We start from the raw sequence: 14,352 nt of genomic DNA, 5'->3' as shown, positions 1-14,352 counted from the left end.
GAAGATCTGTATAAAATACCAAAACATACCTCAGGGAGGGCCCAAATCGAGTAATTTTTAAAGGAAAACTAGGGTCATGTTATAGTGTAAAAAGTATAATCCAGACAGAGCTAGAGCCATAAAAAAGGGGTGGCAAAAAAAAATAATAAACTGAATGAAAGGGAAAAGCAAGAAAATTGAGCCCTAATGAATAAAAAAAAAGATGTGACATTGACAAATACATTTTAAGAAAGTAAGAGTAACAAGCCTTTGCCAAGATTAAGAAAAAGAAAACAAATATGCAAAATCAGGAACAACAAAGCTGATGCAATGTGTTTAAGATAATTATTAAAAGCCTGTATATTTTTACTAAAGCTGAATTTGAAAATATGAAAAAAAATCATTTCCAAAAAACTACAAATTATCAAATAACTCAAGAGCTACAATGATTAAAAAGAAAAAAATCACAGAAGAGGAATTTGAGAAGGTTACCAGAATGTTATCTTCTAACTGATAAGATTGCTATTCACGCGGGAAATTTCCCCTGCTACAGTCTATCACATCTTGAGAAAAACCAGCAATACCTATATAATGTAATAAATCCCTCACATTTATGTGACAACCAGCCCTAACCTATCTGGTAAAGTCTGCAAAAGAGCACACAGAATACTTAAACATCAATATTGTTTATAAATATAAACACCAAAAAGATCTTAATAAAATACTAGCAATATAATGGCCCTCCCTGGTGGTGCAGCCGGTTAAAGCACAGCACTGAGAATCTAAAGCCGCTTCCGCATGAGTTCGATCCCCGCCTGCCCTGGCGGTGACCACATGGCGTGGCAGACCTCTCCTGACCTGCCCGCTGCTCCCCTCAGCAGTGTACTTTGTCGATCTGCCTGTTCTGCTCCCCACTCTGTCTCTGGTGAAGCCTCTCGCCGCCCCTGAGCCTCTGGCCTGTACCCCAGTTCTGTATGCACAAATAAATAAATCTTTAAAAAAAAAATACTAGCAATATTAATTCAACAATATGTCAAGAGAAATGCCCCATAAAAAGGTAGTCTGTATTTCACTAACAATGTTTTATGATACAATATTAAGAAAACTATTGATAAGTTTCTCCAGAGTGATTGGTTAACAGAAATAGATTAAGTCTTCTTGATAAAAAATTTTTTTAAAACTTAACAGAGTTTAAATAAATTTTCAGTTAATAATTCTCCTGAGACTCAAGAAATAAATTATGTTTGAGTAACTTATGTGTTAGTGCCAATGTGCCTATTTTTTTTTTTAATTCAGAAAATAATGATGTCGTCTCTCACAGCTATTATTTGGCATGTTCTGGAAGTCCCAGATACTCAATAAAGTAATTAAAAATAATTGTGTAGGCTAGGAAGAAGAGGCATAATATATCTTTTCTTTTTTTCCATGTTTGCCTATGCTGTTGTAAGAAAGACATCTCCATAAAAGGAGGAGGCACCATGTTCCCATATAATGAGGGACAGAATTGAGTGGCCCGATGAAACTATAAGACACTGAAGGCAGGTGGGCTCAGGGGGAGACAGATGTGACAGACACCTGGAAAAGAAAGGCTCACTTGCTTCTCAGCTGCGAGCTTGCACGGAGGACTGGGGGAACATAAGAGGATACACGTGGAGGAGAGACACTTGGAAAAGTGTTTTTGTGCACCTGGATGGTCACTCCCTTTTAGGGAGTACAAGTTTGGGGATCTCTAGGTATCCTTCAGTCTGCCCACTAACACTGCAATTGTTTCTGTGAAAAGTCAAGCTAATCAGCTGGAGAAATACTCAATACCATTCAAAATGATTCAATGAGGGGAGCAAGTATAAAAGTGGCTTAGAAAAATTAATAACCAACAATCCCATACAAAGGCCAAAATCGATTCACAAAAAACATAAAGCATGTAAATGCTCAGAATAAAATATAATATAAAAGTATATGACCTAGATAAGGAAAATGAAAATGTTACTAAAAGTAAAAAATGAAAAACTGAATAATTGGCGCTTACTTGTACTCTATAGCTGCTTGGAAATATACCCATTTTCTCCCAATTAACTTCTAAATGAAGTCTTTCAATATGCTGAACTTTTGTTTTTAAAATCAAAGGGCCTTTTTTTTTTTGCAAAATTGCTTATAGAAAGTCAATTCTTCTGACAGAAGTACTAGAAGATCTGTATAAAATACCAAAACATACCTCAGCGGATACCAAGGCCACCTGGACGTGAGGGGATGCTCCTGAGTAAACACCGCCCTCCCTCTGAACTTCCCGAAGGGATTTGCAGGGAGCACCCCGTAAAGCAAGCGTCTGAGAAGATGTCCCAGAAGTGGACGCTAAGAGCAAGTTTGGCAACCCTCCCAGGCTGAGTAGCCCCACTGTTGGCTCTAGCGATCTGAAGAACTTTGGAGCTGTTGGCATCGTTTCCACAGGTTTTGATGGTACACAGGGGAAACAGCCCGCGGGAGGCAGCAACCTGTGCCCTGCTGATCTTCCTGCCTCTTTCCTCTGGGCTGGATCTGGCGTTCCCTCTGTTCTCTTCCTTTCTTAGACCCCTCGCTCCTCCTCTTCCTCCAGAGACGCCTCCCACAGCTGGTGCTGAATAACACTGCCCTTCTATTCCTGACGCTATGCTCAGGTGTGCACGCTGGCACAGGCCACACACCCTTGCTCAGGTGTCCACGGGCAGGACGTGTGCCCCACACCCCCGTGCCCTCTGCAGTGAACAAGAGCAAAGCTGCAGGTGGTAGCCACAGAGGTCAATGGCGCAAAAGGGGGTGAAGCCTGATCAACTTCATTTACCCTACAGGGCAGAAAGGCTAAGCAGTTTGATTTTAATTACTAAGATCTGAAGTGTGGGGGCCTGGAGGGAAGAGAAAGGCACAGAGGAGAGCCTTCTAGGCACTCCATCAGGCATCACTGCATTTGCCATTTAACAGGACACGCTCTAAAAGCTCAACACACAGCCAAAAGCAGAAGTTTCCAAGCAAAATCCCCATTTCTACAAATTGCTAAGATGGAAATCTTCCTCAGAAGAGTTCAATGATGAAAAACAGCAGCATCAAAACAATCCCAAGGGAAAACCCAAGGTTCTGTTAGTGAAAAAATACATGTCAAGCATCCAACTCCAATATCCTGGTTTGTTTTATGATTGCTCAGAAGGAATAAAACTTCTGTACCTTAAAAAAATAATAACCCAAATAAAAAATAAATAAATAAAAGCAGTGTATTTTTTTTCCACTGACATAAGACTTGAGAGAATTAGAAACACCTGGAACAGACAGCTGTCTCTTTGAATTTTTTTTTTTTATTATTTGTGCATACAAGAGCTGGTGTGTAGGCCAGAGGTGGGGGTGGTGAGAGGATTCACCAGAGACAGAGTGGGGAGAATAATAGGCCGACTGATGAAGTACACTGCTGAGGGGAGCAGCCGGCAGGTCAGGAGAAGTCTGCCGTGCTGTATGGGTCACCTACCTCCCTGGGCAGGGATCTCCGAAGTAGCTGGTGATAGCTTAATAGTACTGATACTTTAACCCCTGTGCCACCAGGCAGCCCCTCTTGATTTTTAAAACAGCTTTGTTGAGGTAGAGTTCTCAGTACAACTGACCCATTTAAAATATGCAATCATTGGTTTTTAGTGTAATCACATGTATGCAAAAATGTGCAATCATCACCAACAATTTTAAAACATTTTATCACCTTCCAAGGAAATATACTCATTAGTTTTTACGAGTCTATATCGCCATCCACCCCTCCCCACCACCTCCATCCCTCCTCTCTGTCTCCATTCTCCTCCTACCTTAACCAACCACTAATCTTTCTATCTCCATAGATTACCTTGTTCCAGACTTACAAAAAAAAAAACTGAATCATATAATGTGATTCTATAATTCTTTGTAGTCTTTTTGACTGGTCTTTCATTTAGTGTTCGGTTTTCAAGGTTCATCCTTGCTGTAGCATGCCCATCCTGTTCTAGGATACTCCACTGTTTCTCCATCCCTCTGCTGATGGACATGTGGTTGTTTCAACCTTTTGCGTATTATCGATAATGCTGCTCTAAACATCCTTGTGCAAGTTTCTATGCGAACATAGGTGCTCATGGCTTTTGGGCATGTGCCTAGAACAGGAATCGCTGAGTCATATAATAGCTCTCTGTTCAGTCCTTTAAGGGACTCACGGAATATTTCCAAAGCAGTTACACCATTTACATGCCCACCAGCAGGGATTCCAATATCTCCACATCTTCCAACATTTTTCTGATAATACTTCTGGTTCCAACTAACCTGATGAGCATGAACTAACATCTCTTTATGGTTTTGATTTGCATTTCTGATGACTAATGGTGTTGAGCATCTTTTCAAGTGCTTAGTGTAAATTTTTAAAATCATATAAATGGATGTAGATATGTGGGCTTTGCTTTTGTTCCTGGAAGACAGCTAGTACTATGTGCCTTTGGTGAGAGACTATGAATTGGTACAAAAGAGGTGTTTTTGTTTTATTTTTTTCCTATAGGTACATTAAGGATCTTAGGATCACAGATACATACTTCTTATTTTTTAATGCCAAAGAATTATCTGGGCAGAGAGATATGGGGTTAACTTCAGTCTTCTTTGTTCTTGTCTATGTTGTGTTGATTAAATGTTAAAAAGACATGAAATAAAGATGCATGTTTTTAAAGGTCAAGCTTGTGATGTGAGATTCCTATTCATCTTAATCACCTTTATCTCAGGTGCATCTCATGGTCTTTGTTGCCACCTTAACCCTATAATCACAGACCCACTTATCAAGGGTCTGCCCCACCAGGTACCAGACACAAGGAATTCAAGTTGCTCGAGTGGGTCCCCGCATGGGATGTTCTATTGTGCAGCATTGTATTGAGAATTCCCCAAAATAATCAATATCTGCCCCAATACATTTCTATTAAAACCTTTGTGATAAGCACCAATAGTGCTTTCTTATCCATAACCATTGTGCTAATCATTTGCACATATCTCCTTTTATGCTCTTCAATCCCATAAACTTGTTATTGGCATCTTCATCTTATAAGGGAGGAAACTAAATCTTAGCATGTAAGTAGCCTTTCCAGCCTTGTCCAGCTATGAGGGCAGACTCAAATCCAAGCTGCCTCATGCATGTGCTCCTCATCGTAACCTAGTCACCTGTTGGTGCTTCCCACTAAAATGTAAATGCTGAGACTGAGAATTGATGTCATTGTTTCTTGATCTCTGGTATCTAGTTCAATACTACTGAGTACATCATTGGTATATTTTTCAGAGGCACAATAAAAAGCTGATTTCATAAATAAAAATATACATTAGTGAGACACAGCCCAGCAACCAAGCTGAATGATCCGATCAACCCTTTTCCCACCTCTGGACAGTGTTAGGAGCTCAGTCAGCGCTATTTGAAAATCTGGCAGACTTTTTACCATGGCTTAGCTCCTCCCTTCTAAAGGTTAGGGAATCTGTGCTGCTTGTACCAACATTCCCATATCTTAGGTGGGCAGACTTCTGTGGCCCCCATGTGGATCATCAGGGAACAGAGCACAAAAGAAGATTAAGTTAAATGGACACTCACAGCTTTTGCAGTGCATTTACAGCTTCCATTTCAGTTGCAAACCCTGGCCCTCTCCAATTAGCAGACATTTGCCCAAGTTTCTGGAAGGCATTATGCGTTCGATGTAACCTGCAAAAAGACTATGATTTTGGTTCCTCGACACCAGACTGCAGCCCTGATCATCAGTTCAATCTCGCTTCCCATGCACACCTCCCCGCCACACAGGTCCCCACAAAAACCAAAGGAGATCAGTGAGTTACTCTGATGTTTATTTTAACGCATCTTAGTCCACACAGTTGGTATAAAATCAGAAAAAGCGAAGCAAAAAAATAAAAGGTCTGGAGTCTTAGCATCAAAAAGGCACCGTATATACATCTACAGTTTGGTGGCCAATACAAGTCATTGCCAGACAGTCCTTGGAGGCAGAGAACAGTCTAGACCCAGCTGAGTGAGTAGCTGGGCGTGCCCAGGGAATGTACATCCCAAGGGCAGAGACTTTTCCTGACACTCCGACCGGAAGAGAAATGTGGGCGTCATAAAGGCTGTGTAGTATTTCTCGCTCATAGTAGCACTAGCAGCCCAGCTAGGTACAGAGGCGGTTATAAACCATTTATATTACATAGAATTATTCAGGTCTCCACTCTACGTTGTAAAATTGTTAATTGAATTTCCAGTGAGTAGTTTAGATGATTAGTTATAATAAGGAATGGTAGAGACATAGCACCATTTCGTAGGTTTGTTCTCACCGATTTCTCATGGAGACGCGTGACCGGACTCCCGCCCTCAAGGGCAGAGTGGCTCGGCCGCGCGGGGGATTTTGCCGAGGTCTGCAGTTGGGGCCCGCGCGCACTAGCTTTCCGCGGGTGTGGGCAGGGCGTGTCTCTGGGTGATGCGCTGGCCACCCAGGAAGAAAAGGCTTTGGCCATTCGGGGTTTCTACCCACACTTTGGTTTTCTAAATGAGGTGGAGTGGGAGGGAGGTATCTTCTTTCAAATGAAAGGGAAGAGGGGCAAGATGGAGTTATTTTATTTCTGGGCAAAACAGACAACAAATAAAACAAAAATACTGAGCTTGATTACACGGTTAGGATGTAAAGTTCCTTAGCTACTTTACGATTCAACACGAGGCTGATGGTCAACATAAAAAGCAAACAATACTATGTACATATATGTAAAAAGTGTTATAAATAGGTTTTATAAACCGTAGATATTATATACATCTTCAATCAGCACTAACCCTCTCCCCCCCACCCCCTAACTGCTCTCAGTTTGGTTTGGTTTGAGTTTGGGAATTTTGGCTAGCTCTTTTTGACTCTTCGGGGTTGTGGTTTCTGGCCTCCCTTCCCTGCGCATGCTCAGAGCCTCCGCGCCGCAGACCCGCCGTCTGGGCACCTCATTCGCGCTTCCGCAAGATGACATAGACCACACCGCTGAGAAGGGCCAGGGGGAAGGACACCCAGGCCAGGATGTAGGCGAAGCCGTAGGAATTGCCTGAGTTGAACTGCCATTCTGTGTGCTTCACGGTGTAAATGGACGCCGCGCTCATCACGCACAGACCTGGGGGAAAAGAGGGACACGGTGAATGAGGGAGGAGGGGGCGGGGAGGCCTCTGCACCACCGCCTCGCAGATTCCACCAACACGCAGATTCCACCGACACAGGCCCCCAGCCGTGTCCCACCTGTCCATGCTCTTCCCCACCCTCCCACACACCCCACAGCTGCTGCTCTTTCTTAGAGAGAAGCAAGCGTGTGCTGCCCGGAGGCCAAACCGTGCAAGAACCTGTCAGACTCAGTCCAGAATGAAGAAGGGGCTCAAAGAATGGGAGGGGGGGCCGTGGGTCTCCACTTCTCCTGTATGAGCCGCGGAGGGTCATCTATGCCACATTTCACTTCCTCTGTCACCACTTCCAAGGGGTACAGTGAGAATTCAGGTTGCAAGATAAACCTGTCTTCTAGGGTGTTGGGTATGGGAGACCCTGGAAACCTGTGAGCCACCCTATAAGTAAGTGGTGGAATTATTTAATTCATTGTGCGTGGGAAGAGCATTAGAAAATGGGCAAAACTCGATGCTAATCCCTGGGCAGGGGTGAAGGCGCATGGGCTGCCTGTGGGCACTGCAGGGCAGATAAAGGAATGTGTGGAGAGGACAAAGAGGTGGGGGGAGGGGAGCGCATAGGGGAAGGTAGGTAAGGGTGGGAAGCAGAGGGAGGTGACTACCGGGAGCAAGCACCTTTCCACAGGGTCCCGTGTAATAGCTCCCCGAGGTTAGGGCTCAAGTCCCAACAGGGCTGAAAGATATCAGAACCTAGGTAGGCCTGGCTATCCCATGTCCACGCCTATAACCTCGTGGAGTGGGAAGGAGAAGAAAAGCCTCTACCTTGGGCATCCTGAAGCAGGCAGCCTCAAGTGTGATGCCCAGGATGACAGTCAGCACACTGGGCAGGGAGGGCTCCTGGGATGTCAGCACCCCACCCGGAGCTCACAAAGCCTGCTCTGTTCCCTCCTGAAGACAGGGTCTTTGAGAGGCTCTGAGTGACTCTATTATAAATCCACATGCCATATGGGATTCCTGTGGCCATTCCTCCCTGTGCCCTGGGCCACCTACACCTAACCTCACTGCTATTTGGACTGCTATTTCACTGGACACTGCATCTTTGTTTGAACAAAGTACAGAAGTGGGAATATGTCACATTCACCGCCCTGCTAAGATTGTCCTTCTGCGAGTCAGGGGAGCAAACTCCCACTCCATTGGCCCCATTCAGAAAGCCAACGGAGCCTTGGAAGTACGTGCGGTTCAGGCCCAGGACCTGCTCCCTATAGAGAGTTCAGGAGCTTGTGAAGACATCCATCTACTAGCTGGTGAGAGGTCCCTTGAGGAAAACAGCAGCGTGATCTGCTGGGAATAACACACTGTGACCCTCTACCGTCTTCCCCGAAAGCTCTGTGACTCATCTCTCCAAAGGGCTACCTTTTTTTTTTTTTTTTAACTAATATTTTTTTTATTTATGGGCTTTACATCATTGCTCATTTAGAAATATTGAAGTTGTCTCATCGGTAATCTCTGACCTGCCTGAACAGGGTAGGGCTATAAAAAGAACATGATCGAGGAAAGATGAGGCCTGTGGTGTGGGCAGGGCTTCTAGACATGGCTGGCGTGAAAAATGCCATGAAAGCCATGCAGACCCCTATGCCCACATCCTATTGGCAAAGAAAAGGTACTCTCAGGCCACAAGGGATAGAGAGGTGAGATACACAAAGTGTGGTGGCCAATGTAAGTCTCAATTTTCAGGATTCACCTAGTAGAATCTCAGAAGCTGAATAAATTCAAGCTTCACTTCAATAAGCAAATAGTTTAGATTACATACAAAGCCAAAGAGAGAAGACAGGAGGCTGAGGTGTTTGGTCTATGTTATTACAAAGCTGCCTGTATGTAAAGCAACAGACATGCCCTGGACTCTACAAATCAGTGACTCTGCCCAGAAGCCTCTGTCTGCCACCCAGAGCAATGTCACACAAAGTCCCTAAGAGTCAACCATCACTCCCCATAAGTGGGCTGTGACAACTGTCTCCGCAATCAGTAGGCAGAGAGGCCTTAGGAAGATCCCCAAGGTGCAGTGACCTATGCCAAAGGGCCTTCCCTGCATACATGCAGACTGTGCTTTGGTAGTGGCGGGCACCCCCTGAGAGGGTAGGTCAACTTTGAGAGGAAGGACACTGACCCTGTCCAGACAGCATGGAAGTTCTGACTGTTCAAGAGGCCTCAAGAGTTTCCACCTGTCCTGGGATGGCTGAGTCTGCAATAACTCCCTGAAAAATCCCCCTACACTCTCTTGTCGTGGAGAGGGTCTCAGGTCCCCTTTAAGGGCATTAGAAACTGAAGGTGAGTGATTAGAACTCAGAACCTTTGGAAGGAAATAATCAAGTGACTACTGCAAGGGAATTCAGTTGAAGGAATACTCTAAATTTCCTTATGTCCATTGTATTTGGTTCAGTGAACATAATGAGTGCCCGCTGTGCAGAGGCATTGTTCTGGGGGCTCACAACCCCAAGATAATGAAGTATGGCTGCTACCTTCAAGGGGTGTCACCCAGAGACAGATATGTCAGGAGGCTTCCAACATCCCAACAGCATATGATGTGATCTCAAAGAGGAGAAGCTACAAAGCAGATGCCCTGAGCGCTCAGTTGGGTGCTGGGCCCAAACTGGGGGCTCAGAGAAGCCGGACAAGGACATGGTGCTTGACCAGTGTCCCAAGGGTGGGTGATAGGGAGCTGGATGAAGAAAAGTGCAGGAGACCCAGAAAAAAAGAAGAACATGGGCAAAGCCAGGAAGCTTATTGTAAACACCAGCAGTCACCATGAATCTCAGTTGATGGAGGGCAAGACAGCTGAGCCTTACAGCTCACCAAGGCCTATGCTGGCATACTGAGGAAGCTCAGCAGAAAGCATGCCTTTAGCAGAGGCAAAACACCAACAGATGAGTGTTTTAGAAAGACCATCCCAGCGGGGGTGGGGGAATAAGAGAAGTTTTGCACCATTGCAATGGTGTTCATGAGTCAAAGAAAAGAAATAGGCACGCTGCCTGTGTGGGCTGCCACAATGAGGTAGGACTGAGAGTGGACTGGATATAAGGGGAGGGGAGAGAGGATCCAGTGCTCCTGCCTGGTGGCTGAACGCAAGTTAGTGGAGGAGCGGTGCTGCTCTGGAAGCCGAGGGAGAAAACAGCTGCAAGGAGCTGTTTTCCACAGTATTGAAAGGAGTGGAGTGGCTCGGTGAAGGACTTAAAGTGTGCATCAGTGACCTATGCCAAAGTGGTTCGTTGGAGAGCCCGGAGTGGGAGCAGTGAAGTCGCTAGAAAGCACAGGTCAAGTGAGAACACAAAAATAGTCAGTGGAAGGTGCCTGTGTGGTGCTGGTTTGTGAGTGAGCGCCTTTGTCTGTCCCCACTTAGCCCTGTGGGCAACAAGGTGGGGCAGGAAAAGGCGAGAAGGGCTGTTAGCCTGAAAGCACTGTGCTCTGACTGACCCACACAGACTGTTCTCTGTGCTATTGGCCCAGGGTCCATGTCCAGTGTCCGGGTGACGCCTGCTGCCTAGAAAACCCCTGCAGGAACCTGAGAATCTGCTCTGGGCAAGACCAAGTGCAACGTCGGTGTGTTTCACTCATTACCACTGATGCTGTCTTTGTGCCACCCAGGACAGGGAGCAGGCTGTGCTCTACTCATCCCCCAAAGTCCTTCACTCCAAATACTCTGTACCTCTACTGACCTGTCCAAGACAGGAGTGAACAAACAGGAAAGTGAAAACACTCAGGAGTCTCCTTCTACCACCTTTTCTTTTCAATCACAAGTAGTAACAATACACGATGCAGGTTTGAGTCCGCCCGGGAGCATGGTTGTGCCGTCAGCCCACCAGGTACTCAGGTCTTTCTCGGTGCCATGCAGTGCTTCATTGCCAGGATAAGCGATGCAATGAATCAAAGTAGGCAAGGTTTTCCCTCAGGACTATCTCTAAGTGAACTTTTGAAGACCTACCCATCCATTGTAACCTGGCTCAGCAGAGCAAGGGCTCTAGGAAGGATGGCCCAGGTCTGAAAACAAGAATGACTCGAGAATCCAGACACGGGATCAGGATGGCTATTTTCTAAGAAGGGGTTTAGAAGAATAGAGGGCCCATGAGTGGAACTAGCCATCTTGGGGGTGCGTCCTAGAAGAGCCTAGAGTGGGGTTCAGGCAGTTTAGTGGCATGCCAGTGGTTTATAGCCCTGGGTGAGCATTAGAGTCATCGCAGGAATATTCCTACCAAAGCACCTTTAACTTAGACTATTTAGGGGTGAAGCCGAGGCATTGACATTTTTTAAAAAGCACCTTTTGAAAAGGCGATTCTAGTGTACATCTAAAATTGAAGACCACTGAACTAGAGGAAGGTGCCTCTCAACACATCTTCAGGAAGCAGCCAACCTAAGCATGTAATCAAGGAAGGATGGTGCTTAGAAGTGAGGCCTGAGGCTTCAGTGATGAAATGCAGAAGGGATGACACAGCAAACCAGGAGGATCTGAGGCCGCACACCGCGCTGTCATCTGAAGAAGGCAGAGACAGCGGAATCTGCCATCAGCTCCCAGCTCCAGAGCTACACTCCTCCTCCCACTTTCCTGCACAGACAAGTAAGATCTACAGACGCAGCTGAGCAGCTGTGCACAGACGGCGCAGCCTTGGGAGGCAGGAGGTTCTGGAGGCAGCCACTTGAAATGTCCTGGTGCTTGAAGATGACTCAGCCCTATGTGGACACTAGCCCCTCTGGCACACACTCCAGGAAATTTTACACCCCATGATTGGGACACTACTTTCTTCCCCCTCCCCCTTCCTCCCTCTCTCCCTTCTTGTCTGCTTTTTTGGTTTTCCTTTGATTGTGTTTTAGCTTTTCTGAGCTGTGTCTTGATGTTCACTATAACTTTTCAAGTTACCACCATTTCACATCTCCAACAACTCTTCCCCTCATTTGTTTTCTCTCTAGCTACTGATTTCTTAATAAGTCGTGAATTGGGAAACACACGTCGTAAAGGTGATTTAGGATCATCAGATATCAAGAGTAAGGAAATCCCTCAGTACCATCCCTAACTTACTGCTCTCCCCTTTAGTACAGATCTTATGAAACTACAAGTTCAAATGCAACATTCTAGAGACCCGAGGAACCTGGAAGACTAACTTTCAGATCATTTGGGTGGGAGCTAGAACATTTCAGGATTTATACATGATACTTGCTATCTTCGGTCAGCATTTCTAGTTCAAGATAACATTCTATTCCAGTACAAGCCACTAAACCGACAGCTAAAAGTCTCATGAGAGATAATAAGCAGCTAATCTGATGGGGACAGAGGAAGAACAGATCATGTGCTTCAAAGTTCAGAGGTTTCATAGCTGAGTCCCAATAGCTTGTATTGAATTGGAAGGAGACAAAACAGTGAAGCGATTTGGGATGAGTAAATTTAGGAAGAGACCTAAGAGCTTCAGCTTCATGGAAATACTTGAACTCTCAGTGCAATGACCTAGTGATTCTCATTTCTGGACTAGGTTTTGACCAAAAATGGAGTTGCTAAAAAGACAGAGAATTTAAGGCTGAAACTTTTCAGTGGGATAAAGTTGAAGGTGCTGCCTGCTTTGAGAAGCAACATAGTCCTATTCAGCCCAGTATTTTAGTTTGGCTGTTGGGAGTCTTCTTCATCACAGGTACTTAGAAACTTAGGAATTAACAAATGGCATCAACTTGCCCTGAGCAATCACTGCAAGTCAGATTCAAGGAAGGATAATGGAAAAAACCATTTCTGCATCAGACTGGATCTCTCAACAGTGTTAGTGTACTCTGTATCACTAAATAAAAGAGGTACTCACTATATTCAGTCCAGTATGAGAGGGAGTGTAAGCATTGATTGTCCTTGAGAAGCCAGGTATCATTTATCCTTTCTATGTATCCATAAAACAACAGGCTTACACAGATCAAGCATAAATATTTTACAAAATTTCTGCTCCCTAAGTCTCTATTATTTTATCTTGAGGATACATCTCTTGATGCTTTGACACAGATATGATCATTATTTGACATCTAACTGTAAAGGGTGAGTCAAAATAGAAATTCCAGAATACATTTTATATAAAAGTTTTCTATATAACTTCTAGAAATGGATTGGATAATGATAACTACTTCGAACATACCTAGAAATAGCATCTCACTAAGAAATTAGAAAATTTACAAAGCTGGCAATGACAAAGGAACTTAGCTTGGGCTAAAAAAAAAAAAAAAAACTTTACAAGTAAATAGCAAGGTACTTTTGGTTTTGAAAGCCCCAAACTGGGAATATTGAGTGCTAGATGCATGTGTTTCTTGAAAAATGGTTCTCCAGCTTCATTTTTCTAGGAAAGGGTAGCTCTGGCTTCCAGAATAGGTGCCCAACATGCAACCTCTGACACATCTTGCCATCCAGCCTTGCATGATCCATTCTGTCTACCCATCCACCTAACCGCAGTGAGGACTGAGGACATGTGGGCTCTTCAACCCTCCAGTGGTTGGTTCTGAGCACAGTGTGGTGAATCAGGACGATGGACATTCTGACAACTAACTTAAACAACAGATTTCTACTCAGGAAAACAATCTAGACCATCTCACAGTACCCAGATGTCTACTGCTTCATAGGATTCTGTAAGTTATTAATCTGGACCACAAAGTCCACCACCCCACCTATCTCTTTCTTTGCTTGAGAGCCCTGCAGCCAGTCAACTGCCAGTCAGTGAAGAGAAAGATAAGATTCAATGAAATCAGACTCTACCCAGATCTAGAAACAAAGTTGGAAGCTGTCAGCCTCTGGAATCAAAGCTTGAGGACTCTCCATACTGTGCATACTGGTAACTGTACAAGAAGGGAACTTGAAGGTAGTGTATGGAGATGAAGGAGAGACTCGTGTGTTGTCATGGCCCAGTGTTTGAAAATGATGACATGTTAAACAGAAGTTCCAGGAAAGATACCAGAGGATGACAACAGTAATTCAAAGTGGAATCCAGAAGCTGTAATTGGGGGGTAAGGATTTGTCAGTGTGGCTTCAGCAGTGCTTAGAGGTGGGAAACACATAGTAAAGAACAACCTTGGACAGCCCTCAGTATTTTCAATTCCTATGTGGAAGCAGGGATGATTTCTCACAGCCTGATGCAATTTAGAGGACCCTGCCTTTGATCTACTAATACCCTCAGCAATTCTGCTGATAATGTGTCCTCGTTGATGTAGCTCGTTCCTAGTGAGAAGTCTGATTTGGCTGGAGG

General features: G+C 44.7%; 1 protein-coding gene across 2 annotated transcripts in view; it reads right to left on the bottom strand.

Moving 5' to 3' along the window:
* Positions 1–5,796: 5,796 nt before the first annotated feature.
* Positions 5,797–14,352, bottom strand: part of PMP22 (peripheral myelin protein 22) — a 30,453-nt gene continuing 21,897 nt past the window's right edge. For both annotated transcript variants that reach the window (XM_012726320.1, XM_004684577.2), the window contains exon 5: positions 5,797–7,104. In XM_012726320.1, the coding sequence (XP_012581774.1) occupies positions 6,941–7,104 (164 nt within the window). In that variant the 3' untranslated portion in view covers positions 5,797–6,940. The remainder of the gene's footprint in view (positions 7,105–14,352) is intronic.

This window comes from Condylura cristata, unplaced genomic scaffold (genome assembly GCF_000260355.1).
Source record: "Condylura cristata isolate star-nosed mole 26May11 unplaced genomic scaffold, ConCri1.0 scaffold00017, whole genome shotgun sequence".
Classification (NCBI taxonomy): domain Eukaryota; kingdom Metazoa; phylum Chordata; class Mammalia; order Eulipotyphla; family Talpidae; genus Condylura; species Condylura cristata.
The sequence above is the reverse complement of the archived record's forward strand: the minus strand, read 5'-3'. Positions and strand labels throughout refer to the sequence as shown.